The sequence below is a fragment of the Hemicordylus capensis genome, chromosome 13, assembly GCF_027244095.1.
Source record: "Hemicordylus capensis ecotype Gifberg chromosome 13, rHemCap1.1.pri, whole genome shotgun sequence".
In the NCBI taxonomy this organism is placed as follows: Eukaryota; Metazoa; Chordata; class Lepidosauria; order Squamata; family Cordylidae; genus Hemicordylus; species Hemicordylus capensis.
In genome coordinates this window covers 18,234,690-18,252,642 of record NC_069669.1, presented here as the reverse complement: position 1 = coordinate 18,252,642, position 17,953 = coordinate 18,234,690, and the positions used below count along the sequence as shown (strand labels likewise).

The following is a 17,953-nucleotide window of genomic DNA, read 5'->3' as shown; positions in this document are numbered from 1 at the left end:
TGATGCTTAACTTGCAATGGCGGGGGTGGGGGCCTCCAAAGGCTTTTAGGTCCAGGCTCCAAAATTACTTAGGTGCACCCCTGTCCCCAGCCCAAGAGATGGAAAATAGGCGATCGAAAGCTGCAAGTGAAACAACACTGTGTGTTCTTGTCCCAAATGGATAGGGTGAAACGGCAGTCATTTCTGCACAGAGTCCGGGCTAGGATTGTCCCCTGTGCTAAGCAGGGCCCACCCTGGTCTGCATGTGAATGGGAGACCACATGTGAGCACTGTAAGATATTCCCCTTATGGGGCCACTGGGAAGAGCAGAAGGTTCCAAGTTCCCTCCCTGGCAGCATCTCCAAGATAGGGCTGAGAGAGACTCCTGCCTGCAACCTTGGAGAAGCCGCTGCCAGTCTGTGCAGACAATACTGAGCTAGATAGACCAGTGGCCGGACTCAGCATATGGCAGCTTCCGATGTTCCCAAGTGGTTGTCCTCTCTCCATGGAATGATCTTTGGAGGACACTCCTGCCAGTTTTCATCGCCATCCCTCTGGCAACACAGATACCATTTTAGAGGGGTCGTGTGTTTTTAGAAGCTTTTCACAAGTTCGGCTCCTGCAGGCCTGACGGTCAGGGCAACAAGAACCTGAGGACTGAACGCCCGGCAACGCAACCACCTCTTTCCCATCCCCAAGGTCCCATCTCTGGACCTTGCCCAAAACCACAGTGAACATTCCCGCACCTAGCTGGCACACTGACTGGAGCCCACACCGCACTGAACATAACTGGGTGGCTATTCTCGGAGGCAAGCAGAGATGGAACTCCAGGCCGAGGGAGAAGCGGCTCAGCCATCTCTCGATGAGAGCCAGAGGGAGTGCATCTCATCTCACTGGGACTCCTTCCCAAGTCAGATCCCCGGAGTGCCCCGCCTCGGCAGATAAGGGAGCCGTCAGGCTTTAATTACCAGCCTCACCAAGGTCAGGCAGAGCCTGGAGAGGAGTCAGATGATTTCCAGTCTGGTCTCTGTGCAAGAGCGGTAATTAAAAAAGAGGAGATAAGCAAGAAAGAGGCGGCAGAAAGGAGGGCAAAGACATCCAGCTGGTCTCTGCCGATTTCGGCAAGGTGGCAGCCAGGGCAGAGGTGGGAGGGAGCCCAGAGGGCCTGCGTGGGGAAGGAGAGATGAAGTCAAGCTGGACTCCAACGGGGCCAGAAGAACCACGAGGGGAGATGGTGAACTGCTGCTCCTCCACCAGCAAGTCTCCACTGACACGTTCCCATCACAGAGGAGGAGAGCCGGGCTCCCTCTCAGGCAGGAGGTCTGTCTGCTCAGGTTAATCTTAGATCCCGCTCAGGCAGAATCAGAAAGCCCCCACTCTGAACGCACCTTGGCATACTGCCGCCCAGAACAAAACTCATTCCGCACCCACATGAGGAACATGAGAAGGCGCACTGGAGGAGAGAGAGTCTTGTGGTAGGGAGCACAGAGTTGTCCCTTTTGCTAAGCAAGGTCCACCTCGGCTTGCATATGGGTGGGTGACTGCATGCAAGCATCATCTGCTGTAAGACAGGGCAGGCCTGCACCATTATGGCCCTCCAGCTCCCCTGCAACTGGTCTTGAGAGGTATCTTGCCTCCAAAGCTGGAGGTGGCCGACAGCCACCAGACTAGTAGCCATTGATAAGACTTGACCTCCACGACTTTGTCTAAGCCCCTTTTAAAACCATCCAAGCAGGTGGCCATCACCACATCCCATGGCAGAGAGTTCCACAGATTAGACAACACTGAGCTGGATGGATCATGGGGCCGGGGGGGTGGGGCGCTCACTTGGAACAAAGCAGCTTCTGTGTTCCTATCTAGTCTGCAAAAATGCACCCCATCATCAGGACAGCAGACGGGCCATAACACACCAGGCAATGTTCCTAGAAGCTGGACTACTTTGGGACAGATTTGGAGGCTGAAACCAAGGGCTTCTCCCTTAGTCTACAGCAGTCGCGTGGAGGGATCTTCTGCAGCTGAATGGGTACGGAAAGGGTTCCCCGAAAGCAGAGGATCTGAAAGCCGCTGGCCTGCAGCAGGGAGTTTCCCCACCTTGGCTCCCCAGATGTTGGACTCGCTCCCATCTGCCCTGCCACGATGGCAGGCGAAGAGGAGAGCTGTAAGCCAACAAGATCCGGGGGCCCAAGCCTGGGAAAGGCCTGCTCTCAAGAATAAGCCCCATGTCTGCCCATGAGAGAGAGCCGAGCCGAGCCCCAGTGGCAAGGAGGGCATGCATGGAAAGGGGCTGCATTTGCAAAGACACACAGGCCAGACACACTGCCTAAGCTTCTAGCCCTCAAGCCATCAACTTTGGTGGCCGTCCAAAGCCAAAGCTATGGCTCTGCTCCCACGGCAGCCCTCAAGGACAAGCTGCAGCAAGCCACGGGCAGCAGCGCAAAGCAAATTAATTGTCACAGGGCACCCAGTCACTGATGTCTCCTGGAGGGAGCCCAGAGCAGAGTCAGGCCTGGGGGCTCCCTGGGGAATGGAGGCAATTAGGAGCACAGCTGAGAAGTCCTGTTGACAAACTCCAAGAAGCCACCCGATGGGAACAGCACAGCTCTCACATTTGCGGCGCCTGCCACTTGCCGTTCACATGACACAGCTGGTGTGCGCCAAGAACGTGCACCACCACGGCACATCTGACAGGCACACCGGTGGATTCTCCGGACAGCTGGGAAGGAGGTGTGGTAGAGCCAGGACATGCCGGTTCTTCCACTCTCTGCTCGGGCCGCTGCCCAACGGCCTTCGCCTCTTCAACCTTTGATGCTGCAATCTTGCCATCACCACACTGCAGACTCAAGGACTCCACGCCTGCTTTGGCGTGCAGGCAACCCTCCTCAGAAAGCAACCCAGGCTGTTCCATGCATCCCATCTTGGTTCCAGCATCATGGCCCCATTAGGGCTGGCCTTCCCACCAACGCCACACCAGCTGCACACCCATGCAAGTAATACGATAATTCCTGCTCCATCATAAACCTGGGAACGAGCTCCGCCAAATTAACCAGCACTCAGCTTACAGCCGGTTTGCCACCTGTTGCTCCCCAGGAGCTGGAGAGCCAGAAAACTGTGGGAACAGCAGGGACAAGACCAGAAGAAGGACGGATCTGTGCTCAAACCCGGCTGGAATCAGACCAAACTTCTACCCACCCCAGCGCCTGCCTCCAGGAACCCCTGAAGACAACAGCCCCCCCTTGCTATTGCTCCTCCAGAAACTGGTACTCACAGGTAGACTGCCCCCGAACATAGAGGCAGTGCTCCCTCAGTTTTTTCTCATCAGTGTGCCCAGTGAATTTGTTCTGGGCGGCAGAAGCAAGGCAGCGTGTACATACGTGCGTTCCGAGTGGGGCCTACCCAACTGAACCTGAGCAGGATCTAAAGTTAACTGAGTGGAAATTTTAAAAGCGTGTGCATGCACACGCCTTAGAGAGAACATTTCATGGAGGATCCACACAGCTTTGACTCCCTGCCCCTAGGACTCTACATTCTCTGGTTCGTCTGCAGTTGAACACACTTCCTGCTGAAATTAGAGCCTCCCCATCTCTTACCACTTTTGAAGAGGCAGCCAAGGCAGCATTTGTTCACCCAGGCTTTTATTTAGAGATTGTTTTAATTGTGTTTTAATAGTTTTAACGGTTTCAATTTTAATTGTTGAAATGTGTTGATCTTTTAATTGGTTGTTTTTATTGTCTCGTAAACTTGCGTTTTGGGTGGTATAAAAATGTGTTAGTAAATAAACAAACAAATAAACAAATAAATATTAGGAGGGTCTCCTGCTCAGAAGGGGCACAGCCACAATACATATAATACACTTTGCGATGGGAAGATAGACCTTAATTAAGGTTAGCCAAGAGAGTTCTAGTATTTTTTTAAAATTGCTTTTGAAGTTGGATACTTGTGTGTTTATTTTATTGAGAGTCCCCAAATGCAACAGCATCTAAAATTGGGGAAATTGTAACTTGAACCAATTCTAGTACCCAAACTTTGATTTTTGCCTCACTCCTAGTCTTTTTAAAGCTTGCATCCAGAAGACTAGAAGCCTGCAGGAAAGAGCCTGTGTGTGTTTTGGCCCTGCAGGACGCAGAACATTTTGGGTACTCTATAATTTTTTTTGGTGGGGGGAACAAGTATTCTCCCCAGAAGATTCATTTCTGCTGAATCACCAGATTTAAAAACAGACTGCTGGCAAGGTTTTTTGGGGCAGGGAAAAAAAGAGGAAATATGTCAGAGGGCTGTCAAGGGTTTTCCTTAGGAAACCCAGCCACACCTAGGCCATTTCAGTATTGCAGCTGGTAGCGCCAGCATCAATGTTTTGAGATTTCCCCCGGCTCAGACCAAGAAATGCATTCTATTAAATACAAAGATTATCACCAAAGAGTCTAAGCACTTGAAAAAATTCCTAGAACATAAACTTTTTGCATGGCTGGATCAGGACAGAAACTGGTTGGCCAGGAAGGAAGCAGAGTCCGGGGAATCGAGGGCAAAATCCAGAGCTTCTGCACTACATGCTACAGCACCTAGTAGCAAAAGAAATGCTCAAGAACTGAAATGGGAAATTTGAGCCATGTTTGGGAGAGTCTCGCTCCACAGGAAGAACAGTGGAGGATGGTGGGTGGGGGGAGAAGACGAGGAGGAGGAGAGAGGAAAAGCAAACATCTGCAAACTTACTGGAACCCAAGGAGGTAGCCAAGCTTTCTTTCTTTACATCAGCTTCCAACCCCCAAAAGTGGTTGGTTGGTTGTTATCACACACACACACACACACACACACACACACACACACACACACACACACCAGCAGCCGTCAGAATGGTTCTGTGCCACCCCCAGAGCCCTGGTCAACATCTACCATCACTTAGTTCCCGCCTACAAAAAAGCTGCAGTTCTCAGCAAAGTGACTTGCAAGTTTTAAGGAACTCAGCAGGACTCACCTTTTGAGGCAAGGCACCTACAACTGGGCTGTAAAGCAGAGATCCCAAGTACTCTGGGTAGTAAGAGTTGGTGGAAGCAGCACTTTAGAGGCCAGAGCAGAGCCTCTGCCCCAAGGAGCTTACAGTCAGGTTTCCTGGGAGATGCAGGGAGGAAAGGGGATGGCGAGGCAGACTGTAACAAGGAGCAGAAGTCACTGGATGCAGCTGCACACAAATACTTTCGGAGTCCACTGAAGGCAACAGATTTAAGCGATGAATTTGTTCTAGGCATGGACTACAGAGCGTGGATTCTAAAGTAAAAGTAGATAATCCACAGTATATGCAGGACACTGGCTATTCAGGATCCTGGCACTGCTCTTCTTGCCCCACAACTCACTCAGCCGCAGAGAATGTGTGTGTGCTACTAAGAGAGAGTCTCCTCTGCATCTGGCTGCTGCAGCCTGTCCTCACTTCAGATACAGCCATAAGAAGATCTTCGAGTATCGACTGTTTACCCATCTTCCAGATTCTCAGCCTGTAAGGACCACACTTCACACATCGGTGTGTACACCAGGGATGCTCAGGCTTGGGTCCCCAAATGTCATTGGACTACAACTCCCATCAACAACAGTAACTGCCAGCTGTGGATTATGGGAGTTGTAGTCCAATAACTGCCAGTAATGTGGTAGTCCAACACCATCTGGGGACCTAAGCTTGGGATCCCCTGCCTATTCATCCATCGATGCTCCCGATTCTAATAAGAGCTGCAACGAGACTATTTCTCTCCAGAGTCAGCCTTTGCGCCTTGTAATCTTCAGTTACAGCTAACACCGAGGCCTGTGCAGTTTTGCAGCTCTTGAACAGCTGCTGCTTAGCGCCCTCCCATCGTCCAGAGACAAGCATCCCACCAGCTTCCGCACTTCCTGTGGAAAGGAGGACCAGCCCTCCCGCTCCCCCAGAGACCTCCAAGGAGGCATTGAGAGACCACCCTTCACTCCCATCCTCCTGGAGTCTAATTAAAGGGGAAGCAGCTTCCCTGTAATGAGGGGCAGATGCTAACGGTGACCTGCGCCATCTGCTAATTAAAAGAGATGAGCAGCAGCCGGGGACAAAGCCACCGCTCCTGCCTGCTCCATCCTTCGCAACCCTGCTGTAAGCACAGACAGAATGCAGGAACGGATTCCCCGCGCCCCCGTCAATCTCTCCCAAGGTTTGCCCCACAACTCAAGCCTGGATCCGATTAGAACTGCTCCGTGTCCTGTTGGGAGAGCACAGCCCCTGGGGGTTCGGAGAGCGAGGGACGCTGCGTTGCTTGGTATTTCGAGAACGAACCTCAAGATAATCCGACGCAGCTGAAGGCAGGATCCCCCTCGTGAATTCCATGGCCTCCATACTGCAGATCCCGCAAGGACGGAACACCGCCGGGGGAGGACCAAGAAACATGACATGCAGTTATGGAGGCCATGGAATTCACGAGGGGGATCCTGCCTTCAGCTGCGTCGATTATCTTGAGGTTCGTTCTCGAAATAGCCAAGCAACGGCAAGCGTCCTCGCTCTCCGAACCCCCAGGGGCTGTGCTCTCCCAACGGGAGGTGGAGGAAGAGGCACGCAGCCCACCAAGAGCTCTACTACAAGGCAAGAGCTGGTAGGGTGGCTCAGACTAGGACCAGTAGCCAGCCAGGGGGGAAATCCACAAGCAGCCAGAGAATATGACAGCCACAGACTGCCTCCATTTGCCGTCCCCCCCCCGCCCCATCTGAACCTGTCCGTTTCGTTCAGCCTACGTGCTCAATAGTCCTGCCCTCTAGAAATCCACCACAGCCCAAGTTTTCTCAAACTTGGGTCTCCAAATATCATTGGGCTACAACTCCCATCATCTTTCGGTTCTGCACACCCATGTCCCAGCGGTGAGTCTTCTCAAAGAGGCATTCCCCGCTTTCTCACAGGAGGGGATGTCTCTTGACACTTGCAGTGTGTTTGTTTTAATGGCGTTAAAAATGGGATTGAAAACATCCTTTGTGCTGACCAGTTAATCAGGGATTCCTCTTCAGACGATTTTAGATAAGAGGTTTGTCCCATCCCTTCCCTCCTTTTTGTTCTCTTAATTTTGTTCTCTCGGTCTTGGGTGATTAGTCACCCCCAATTAACAGTGCGGGTCTGCTAAGGTCGGGTTAGGATTCCCTCATCCTTCCCCAAACCTTTAAGGGCAACACGCCTTGGCTCAGGCAAGAAGCAGGTACAACCTACCTTCCACCTTCAAGGCCAACACCCTCTCCTGAGGGGGCCTGAATACTTCTAGGTCTTCACCCGTCCCAGACCGCGCAGCCCAAGGGCCGGTGAATTCCTGAAGCTGGTGTCATGGTGAATCAATCTCCCTGGGCCGCACAAACCACAAGGGAGCGATTGACCAGTTGACCTGTGAACTATTCAAAGGTGTTCACCAAAGATTAATTCCTGCCATTACCCCCCAACCCGCACTGTTCCTGCCACACAGGGAGGTTAGCCTAGCTTGACCTCCCTGCCCGCTGCCCTGAGATTGTGGAAGGCGCTCCCTGCCGAGATAAGATCCTCCCCAACTCTGGCAATCTTCAAAGAACACCTGAAAACCCATCTTTTCGCCCAAGCTTTCTCAGCTTCCTAAAATTTGGGGGTTTTAATCTCTGGTTTATTTTTAAATTGTTAAATTGTTTTTAAGTTTTTTGTATATGTTTTCAGCTTGTGTTATGCTATTGTTAACCACCCAGAGACGAAAGTTTGGGGCAGTGTACAAATTCGATCCATAAAATAAATAATAAATAAATAAATATCCAACTTGGTTTCTTGGCTGCTGTGCTATCCTGATTTGGAGCAGGAAGAGGACAAATGTCGCTGGGCCACCAGCACCCAGGAGACTTCTAGAGGCCACGAGAGGCTCTCCCACCCTCTGCTTCTGGGGTCCCAAACGCCACCCCTTCCATCACCACCATGCATGGCCTCCACTGGCCTTTGGGCCACACCTGCCAACTGGCCACCCATGGCCTGCCCCGTCTCCCTTGGCTAGCTGCAACACAGTGCCCTCATTAGACTGAGGCGGTCCAGCAGAGGGAGGACAGGAACAAGCATCAAAGGCGGCCCCAGACCTTGCACTGATGGGTTAACTTTATGTACACCATTTGAGAAGCTTGGCCTGAAAAAGCCATGCACACACACGACCCAGAAGTATTTTTCACTCCGATTCATTGCTGCCGGCCTAGCAAGGAAGGAGGGTCCAGTCCAGAAGCAGCTTCCTCTGGCCATCTTGTTTTGAGGTTTGCCTCAAGCCTTGGAACAAAGCGGGGTCTCTCCCCCCCCCCATTAGGATGATTAAAGAACAGAAAACTCCAGCCAAAAGGAACAAATGGGTCCCAGCTGCTTGCCCAGAGAGCTAGCCACAGCCCTCGACTCACTGCTGGGTAAGATTAACCCAGCGGAAACCGCTTCCCTGCTTCGAAAGGGAGGGAGATCATGTTGCAGAACGGCTCAGTGGCTATTGTGGCTGAGATTTGGGGGCCATTTCTCTCCCCTCACCCAGGGAGGAAGCGATCCCTCTAGACAAAGGGAACCAAGACATGAATTCCAAGTGGAAAGGAAGGGGGTGTGGCAGGGCAGGCAGGAAAAACGCCTCTCCGCCATCACCCGGCCGCCTCCAAAAACAACTCTTGGCTGTCCCCATGTAGGTGTAACTATCATCACTCAGGAAGCAACGGCAAGGAGGAAGAGATCCAAGGCCGCTGAACAGATGTTTTAAAGGAGAAGGCGTGGCAGGGAGGGAAATGCTGCATGACAAGGCCGCATTCGGAGATCCTCTGGGAGGAAAAGAGCCGAGAAGAGATGGGGCAGGATAAACCTGGGAAGGCCAAATTTATGGTTCTCGGGTATCTACAAGGATTCTGGAAAAGATGAGCCATTGTTGATCCTATCCACAGAAGCTTGGAGCAGAACAATAGGTCCAAGTCAGGAGGGACTTTAAGCTTCGTGACTTATTAAGCAAGTTTGCAAGACTTGAGCCTGACTCACACAAGGTGCTCAACGCACACACCACCATGTACACAGTGGTTAATCTGCAGGCTGATTCACACGCTCTGTTCCATGCAGGCAGAGCACAGCATGACCTAGAGACGCTGCATTTAGCAAGCCCAGCTCCCAAGCCAAATTGTAGGATGGATGCAGAGGCACTCACCAGCGTGTCCATGGACAGTGCCGCGGTTGAGTAGGGGATGGAGCCATCGCTGCTTAGCATGCAGAGTGTTCCAGGTTCAACCCCCAACATCTCCAGGTAGGGCCAAGAAAAAATCCCTGCCTGACACTTTGGAGAGCCACTGTCAGTTAGGGCAGGCAATACCAAGACAGATGGACCTAGTTCTACTGCTACTACAACCAATATTTATATACTGCTCTTCAACCAAAGTTCTCAAAGCAGTTTACACAGAAAAATACATCAGTAAGATGGTCCCCTGTCCACAAAGGGCTCACAGTCTAAAAAGAAACCCAAGATAGACACCAGCAACAGCCACTGGAGGGATGCTGTACTGGGGATGGAGAAGGCCAGTTGCTCTCCCCTTGCTAAATAAAGAGAATCACCACTTTTAAAAGGTGCCTCATCGCTCAGTTAGCAGGTTTGATTTTTTTTAATCAAAAAAATTGATAATTGACTTGTTTGTTTTAAATACTTTTTATTACATTTTGTATGTTCTGTTTTGTGTTGTGATTTATTATGTTCTTTTTAATGTGTCGTGAGACGCCCATGCAGGCCTAGAGGTAGGGGTGTGTGTGTGTGTGTGTGTGTGTGTGTGTGTGTGTGTGTGTGAACACACACAGTTCCAAAAAAAGTGTATTCAAAAATTGAAGTTTGCACAAGTTGTATTATGCTAGATGATGTAAAAAGTGACTGATGCTTAAAGGCAGCGGCGGGGGGGGAGGGGAGACGCTTGGGGCAGAGCATCTGCTTGCTTGCATGGAGAAGGCTGCAGGTCCAGAAAGGGCTGAGAGCTGTTCCTGCCTGCATCCTTGGAGAAGCCGCTGCCAATCAGTGTAGACAATACTGAGCTAGAGTGACCAGTGGCCTGACTCCGTAGACGGCAGCTTCCCACCGTCCCACAGCTACTCCCCACAGAGTCTTCCCCAATGAATAAAACACTCTTCTGCAATAGTGCTGTCAAGTCCCCAGTTCTGAGGGATTTTTTCCCCCATTCTCTGTAGGCTTCTAAATACGAAAGAATGCAACTCTAGGCAACAAAGGATGTGTTTGCAGATGAGGAAAATGCACAGGTGTGCACATGATAGGTGGGATCACACTTGCATTCCATGGCGCGGCTCTGAATTTTCCTTTTCAGAAGCCGTCCTATCAGGGGAAGACCAGAAGGAGATGCATTGTACCTGGGGGGGGGGGAGCTGGTGTATGATGCACTATGGAGAACAAATTATCTTGCCCCAGACCTCCATCAAAATGGCACCGAAATCCCCACATCTGTCCACACCCTAAACGGCAACACGGCCCTCCATCACTGCTGGGGGAAACCCACGCACAAGATTTTGCAAGCTGCCTGCAAAAAACGCACCTGGAAGAACAGGCAGAGGGGCCCTCGTTTCCCCTTGCAGAGAAGCTAGCCCCCCCCCGCCCCCCACCGCTGGTTTCCCAGAGCGACAAAGGGGGTTGCTGAAACCGGAGCCTCCTCTGCAGCCCAGCTCTGAAGCCGGCCTCTCTTCTGCAGGCACAAGCCTGCCCTTGTTCTCCCAGTCTCTGCTCCCCGCCTGCCAGCAGACAAATATTTCACATCTGCCATCGTGCCAGAGCCCAACTGCTCGTCAGGAGGGGGCGGGACGGGCAGCTGGAGTCAAGGCAACAACCCCCCCCCCATTGGAAGAGACTGTGTGTGAAGCAACCCGCTGGCAGCATAGAAGAAACACCAGCCGTTTTTTGCTGGCCTTTCGGCCAGTTGGCTTTGGCACTCGCTAGCCCTGTGCCGCCTGCCCTGCATCACTTTCCCACGGAACAGGCCCGGGTGGTGCACCTGCCCCCTGAAGCTTCAGTCCCATCTCCATACTTGTAGATCTAAACCAGGCTGCCAGGCAGGGCTGCTCAACTTCGGCCCTCCTGCAGATGTTGGCCTACAACTCCCAGAAGCCCTGGCTATTGGCTATGGGGGCTGGGGATCAGGGGAGTTGTAGTCCAAAAACAGCTGGGGGGCCTAAGTTGAGCAGACCGGGGGGGGGGCGTGCTATGTAATATTGCAACCCCAGAGACCTATTCTAAGGGGGTCCTAGAACAACGCAGCTGCCCCCATCCAGCCCGTTCGGTCTACTCTGGAGTTGGAGATGCCATGGATTGAGCGGGAGGCCTTCTGTGTGCAAGGCAGGCACTCTGCCACTGAGCGACGGTCTCTTCCCAAGAGACTCGGACCCCTGGCCCACCTGCCTGCACCAACTGGCAGCAGCTCTCTGCGATTTCAGGCAGGCGTCTTTCTCAACCTGAGCTGGAGATGCTGCCAGGGATTTAACCTGGGACCTGCGGCATGCAAGGCGTGCGCTCCACCGAGTAATGGCTTCTCCCAGACTAGGAACGGCCCAGGAGTCAAGACGGCCTTCTTCTGTGACCAGCTTGACCCATCTTGAGGAGGAGGCCTGGTCAGCAGAGAAGCCGCCCATTCTGGCAGCCTCAGGACCCCAAAGATCAGCAACAGTTTCGCCACAGTGCCCTCTGCCCGAGATGGCCAACCCAAGGCTCTCTTGCTGTTGGGACTACAACCCCCATCACCCCCTGCTGCTGGGGAAGTTGTAGTCCAACAGCTGGCCATCCCAGACCTGTGCTCTCAGTGAGCTCCAAGGTCCTGTTCGCACAGCACATGTTCCTCACTCTTGAAAGTGCATCAGCACAGGTGCCAAGCTCTACTACAACCAATATTTTATATACCGCTCTTCAACCAATGTTCTCAACGTATTGAAAAGATGGCCGCCTGTCCCCAAAGGGCCCACAGTCTAAGAAGAAACACAAGGCAGACACCAGCAACAGCCACTGGAGGGATGCTGTGCTGGGGATGGATAGGGCCAGTTGCTCCCCCTCTGCTAAATATCAGAAAATCGCCACTTTTAAAAGCTGCCCAATTAGCAGGGATCTCAGGAGCAAAGGGGGCCATTGGTCATAAATACAAAGCTGCCTTATGCAGAGTCAGACCCTTGGCCTATCTAGCCCAATACAGCCTACTCTGACCGGCAGCAGCTATCCAAGTCGCTCCTGGGATCTTTTGCATGCAAAGCCTATCCTCTACCAGCTGCACATTGGCCGGGGTTCACATGTGCCACTTCTAAGGCCAGCTAGGCTGCAGGCTTGCATATTCCCCAGAGGGCTTCCTCTCGTGCGCGCACACACACAAATCCGGCCAACTGCCTGCATGCTGCCTTCTCTTTGAGAGATGGTGGGAGTGGGGGGGGGGGCGTGTGGAAGAGGGTTGGCGTGCAGCTGAGTCAGCCTGAGGGGCAGCCAGCAGCAGCACGGCTCTCTTTTGTTACTTCAATGTAGGTCACATTTCTCCTTGCACAGCTAAAAACCGCTCAGGTTTTCAGGGAAAATCCATTTCCAGAACGGTGCCAGCTTCTGCAGAGAGCAGCCCAGGAGGGAAAGCAGGCACTGAAGAGGGATGTCAGGACTGCAGCAGAGAAGGTGCACAAAATGTGGCATTGTAGGGCCTGGTGCTCAGCTTCCTGAAAAGCTCGGAGGGGTCTCGGTCTGTGTTACTGGCCAAACCCTGAATCACGTCTGTAGGTATTTCTTTGGTGTACATACAGGTGGGGGAGATCACATCAGGGGCCTGAAGAACCCTTTCCTTTTTCCTGCCATTGGCCAAACCAGAAGTTATACAGTGAGAGGACGCATGCAGAATGAGCCCATCTGCATAATTCAGGGCTGCTCAGTTTAGGCCCTCCTGCAGATGTTAGCCTACAGCTCCCATAATCCTTGGCTACTGGCCACTGTGACTGGGGATTGTGGGAGTCGTGGACCAAACACAGCTGGGGGAGTCTAAGTGGAACAGGCCTGGCATAATTCATGCAGGTTGCAGAAATCAGATTTTCTTGGTCACTACCTCCTTTTGACAATGACCAATTTTTTATTTTTTATTTTAGATCTTTCAGCATAAAGAAGGGGACACGCACTTCGAGGGAAGGGCTTGCTTTGCGGAATTAGCTGCCTTTGATCTCCTGTGGAGTCAGCATCTTGGAAGGAAGGAAGCAACTCCGGTCTTTAATTTTGCAAAGAGCTGCTCGAAGCAGTAGCTGGGATGCCATCAGGCAGGAGAAAAGCCAAGGAGACACACCGCAAAGACACACACCCCCCCCATCCCAAACCCAAGAGTCCTCTTGCAGGAATTCTTACCCCAAAGGATTCTCTTCTTCAGAAAGATAATTGGACTGAGGCCGGGGAGGGAGAGCGAGCGAGCACTGCCCACCAGAATTTAAAACCAGGCACATCTTAGGTTCAAAGGAGGGTGAAGACGGGATCATCTTTAAAGAGAAATCAGCTGAACGCAGCACTCTAATGCAACAATACTTTTCTCATTATGATGGGAGGGGTGTGTGCGCGCGCATGCGCATGTGGGGTGTGTGTGAGTAATTGCATGTTCTCACAAGGCACCAGGAAAAAGATCCTTTAGCTCAACCATCTTCATTTTAGAAAAAGGAATTTAGTTTAATCAGGTTTGTGTTTAAGGCCACCCGTCTTTCTCCCACAGACACTTCAAGCACGAGCAAGAGGGGTGGGAGCGCGAGAAGGACGAGGGGGCTGGGAGGGGGGAGGCAAGGGAAGCCAAACAGAGAAACAGCTGCTCAAATGGGGGTGGGAGGAGGAGAGGAAGGCGCAGACAGGAGAGGGAAGGGAGGAGAGAATAAAAGGATCTGGGAAAGGCAGGGGGGGGGGCGGAATCCCATCCTCCTCTATGCAGAAGAATGGCTGTCTACAAGGCCAGCCCTCCGTATGGGGGATCTGATCTGCAGGAACAAAATGGAGAGGCCACTCCTGGATTTAGCCAATGGCACAGCAGGTACTCAGACAGCCCAGCTGAAAGCAGGCAGGAGCAGAAGGCACTGGCTGCAGGGAGGGGGATGTGGGGTGGGGGGGAGTGAGCAGAGAGACAGGAAGAGAAAGGCCGCTGCTGGGGGGGCAGAGAAAGAGAGAGAGAGAGAGACCCCTCCCTCTCTCCGCTTGCTCCAAGGCCCTCTTCTAAGAGGGTGGTGCCCCCACCCCCACCCCCACCAGCAGTCAGCTTTTGAAATATCACGCTTATCCATGGACAGCCATGATGAATTTTTTATGGCCTGCCTGGTACTACTCCCCCCTGCCTCTTGTTTGAGGAGCTTCTGATCTGGCAACCCTTAATTTGAAGCAGGGCCTCTGTTGGGGCAGGAACAGCCAAGAGGTCAAATGGGTGGTGGGTGGGTGGGTGGGTGAGAAGGGGCAGTTATTTATATAGTGCCACTGATGTGCATGGCTCTTTATACAATATAAGGGGAGGGGTCTCTGCCCCCAGGAGCTTACACTCTCCAGTGCACCACAGGGGAGATAGAGGAAAGGTTTGCACTAGGGAAGAATGATCTTCTGCAAAAGGTAAAGGAAGGTTTTATGGCAGCAAGGATGCTAGCCTTGGCAGTTGGACTGTCACCCCCATCATCCACAGCTACAATGTTTCTGGATGATGGGAGTTGTAGTCCAACAGCATCCCAGGTTGAATCCCTGGGCTGGGAAAGACCCCTTTCTGAAACCCTGGAGGGCTGCTGCCAACTCAGCAGAAGGCAGTTTCCCATGTAAACTAGAACCCTGCAGCATGCTTTTAGAGTCTCACAGCCAGAGCCTTTGATATGCACAGGAAAGGAAGACGCTGACCCACTGAATCTCCAGCATGGTCCATTAACAAAGGCCTCAAGGCAGGATGGCAGAGGGTGGGGAGATAACTCAAGGCTGCTGGATCAGCCTTCTGCTACCCCTCCAGGCCCCAAAATCTCAGGTTTAAAACAGTTATATCCACCCTACTTCAATGCACCCGATTAAAGACCCTAAGCAGACCCAGCGTTCAAGCTGCTACAGGCCACGCCATCTCAAACCCCAGGGATCCAACGATGCCTGCCTGCCTCTTGGAAGAAATTTCTGGCTGGCAGGCAAGAGGCTGTATAGAGGAGGCACAGAAACCCACCCCAGCAACAGAGCTGGCTTCCACCAGTGCTCCCTCTAATTTTTCTCATCTGTGCACAGAATGAGTTTTGTTCTGGGCAGCAGTCTATCAAGGCCGTGTGCACACACGTGCATTCGAAGCGGGGCCTTCCGGATTCAGCCTGAGCAGGATCAAAAGTTAACAGACAAAAAAAACCTCATGTGCCCGCGCACATGTGCACACCTTAGAGGGAACACTGGTTTTAACCCTCACCTCAGATTCCAGGAGGAGCACCTTTTCCTCATAATTCTGTGGTTTAGAGAATGACAGAATACCAATGATTCACACACACAGTTCTGACTGCAGAACATAACAATCCAGAAACCGAGCACAGGGAAGGAAGAGGATGGATGCCCAATCTCACTTCTTGCTTAGATACAAACACACACTCCCGACTTGAACTCCGCAACACCCAGCAGACGCCTGCATATCAGACTGAGCCTTTGTAGGTGAAGCCACCACAAAGAGAACACGTCCATCTCCTTAGACTGTGGGGCTTCTCATCACACATTCTGCACGAGGGCTGGGAAATCTGAGCTCAAACCAGCAAAAGCAGGTACATATGAAGAACCAGCAGATTGTGAGTAAAAAAAGTTGGGGAGGGCAGGGGTGCAGGCAGAGGGAAAGCCCGAGGGGCAACTCCTCACTTAACCTTTTGGGGTGAGAGAGGAGGAGACATTTGGGGAGATACGGATTATCAGGTTTGGTGGAGGAATCTGGGTAAAACTAAGAGAGAACGCCTCAATTGCTTAGGGAGGGGCTGAGCCCTTAAGAGCAAGAAGGCCCACCTGGGGATGGAAGCAAGAAGCAGACTCTGGGCCTGTCATGTATCTTTCAGCCTAGCCTACCTCACAGGGTTGTTGTGAGGATAAACATAACCAGGCTCGTGGCTCTGGGCTCCTTGGAAGAAGAGTCGAATGTAATTTTTTAAAAAGGTTTACTTGGGTCTAGGGCAGGGTGCCAAATGTCACCCCTTCTGGGCACCCTCCTCCCCTATTTTAAGACGCTGGGGCAGGAAGGAATCTTGCCACCTCCCAGGTGCCCCAACAGTCTGCTCTCCCCCACCCCCAGCTCCCCGGGGAACATAGGAAGCTGCCTCAATCGGAGTCAGACCCTTGGGCCATCCAGCTCAGTGCTGCAGCAGTTCTCCCAGATGTCAGGCAGCAGGAGTCTCTCTCAGCCCTACTCAGAGATGCTGCCTGCCAGGGCTGGAGGCTGCGTGGTGCCGCCGGGGCCTTCCTGCAGAGAGAGCCGCGCCTCCTCGGCCCCGGGCGCCCCGAGAGCGCCTCCTTCTTCCTACCTTGCCTGGTGGAGACGTTCCTCTCGTTGCCGGCGCGGAGGACCACCTGAGGGCAGCTCTGCTCGAGGACGAAGAGCTCGTCCTTGCCCACCTTGGCGCTCTTGCCGGCCTTGAGGGTGCCGCTGGGCCCGGAGGGGGCCAGGTACTTGCCCTCGCAGTCCCGGAAGGCCACCTTGCCGGCGCGGAACTCCAGGGTGTAGCCGGTGGCCTTCTCGGGCGCCTCCACCAGCTGGCCGTCGTGGCGCAGGAAGCGGTGGTCGCAGGTCTGGATGCTGTAGCGCTGCTCGTGGAAGAGCAGCGTGATGAGCGAGTCCACGCCCCAGGGCACGTCCCGGTTGACGGCGATCTCCTCGGCGGCGCTCAGGTGGGCGTAGCGCTTCCTGGTCAGGCTGAAGAGGGTCACCTGCGGGTGCATGGCCAGGTGCACGCTCCACTTCTCGGCGCTGGAGATGCTCTGCGCGAAGCACGAGAGGCGGTCCTCGGTGCCGCCGAAGAAGCGCCGGTGCGGCTCCGACTGGAGCGACCAGCGCCCGTCGTCGTGCGCCAGGATCACGAAGCGGCAGTCCGGCCCGGCGGGCGCCTCGCTGTCGCAGCTCACGTGGCCGTCCTTGTCGGCGGCCAGGTAGCGGCCCAGGTGGCTCCGCAGGAAGACCACGCCGGAGTCGTCGCCGTCCTGCTCCAGCGTCCAGATCTGCTTCTTCTTCAGGCTGGGCGCCGAGGCGTTGAGCTTGAAGCCGAACGCCTCGGCCGTCAGGTACTTGTTGCCGCAGTTGATCAAGCCGAACTGGATCTGGAGCGACTCCGCAGTCCCGTTGGCCGTCATGGTGGCGGGCGAGGAAGGGGGTGGGGGGGCGCCGAGGCGAGAGGGGGCCGGGGGGGGGCCCTGGCGGAAGGACCGCGGCGGAGAGAGAGAGAGAGATGGAGAGGGGAGGCGAGGGGGGCTCCTTTGTCTGCCTGCCTGCCTGCCTGCCCGCCGCCGCTGCGCCCTCGCCTCGACGCCGCCTGCTGCTTCCAGCCGCTGCACAAAGCGCGCCGCACAAAGCCCAGCTGCAACCGATTCGCGGGCGGAGTGATGTCAGGGCCCCGCTTTATAGGGGGAGGCGAAAGGGGGCGAAGGCAAGCAGCCAGCCCCGCCTCCGAGGGAGACAGAGGCTCAGCCGAGGGGGCAGGGGCTCCGAGCCACGGGGGGGGGGCTCCACCCACAATGCAATCGGCGGGGCTCCGCGCAGCAGGGGACCGGCTCCTGCGCCGCCCCACCTCGGATAGTGCAGCGGGGGCTATATGTGCGTGGAGGGGGTTGGTTCGCGGGGGGGGGGCTGCAGCAGACCGCCCCCCTTAAGCATGTAGGGAGTTCCTTCTCTCATTTTACTGAACCCCCCTTCGCCAAGCAGATCCCTCCCGCATTTGAGTCCCTCCCCTCGTTTTACTGCAACACACCCCGCCCCCCCACCAAACAAGCAGGGGTGCAGCTCTCCTCTCCACCGAGCATTTAAGCAGGGGTGTAATGCAATC

At 53.9% G+C, this 17,953-nt stretch overlaps 1 protein-coding gene across 1 annotated transcript in view; it reads right to left on the bottom strand.

Annotated features, from left to right (window-relative positions):
- The window catches only part of FSCN1 (fascin actin-bundling protein 1), a 30,919-nt gene extending 13,403 nt beyond the window's left edge, over window positions 1–17,516 (bottom strand). The window contains exon 1 of the mRNA XM_053276932.1: window positions 16,442–17,516. Within this exon, the coding sequence (XP_053132907.1) occupies window positions 16,442–17,264 (823 nt within the window). The 5' untranslated portion in view covers window positions 17,265–17,516. The remainder of the gene's footprint in view (window positions 1–16,441) is intronic.
- Window positions 17,517–17,953: the final 437 nt, after the last annotated feature.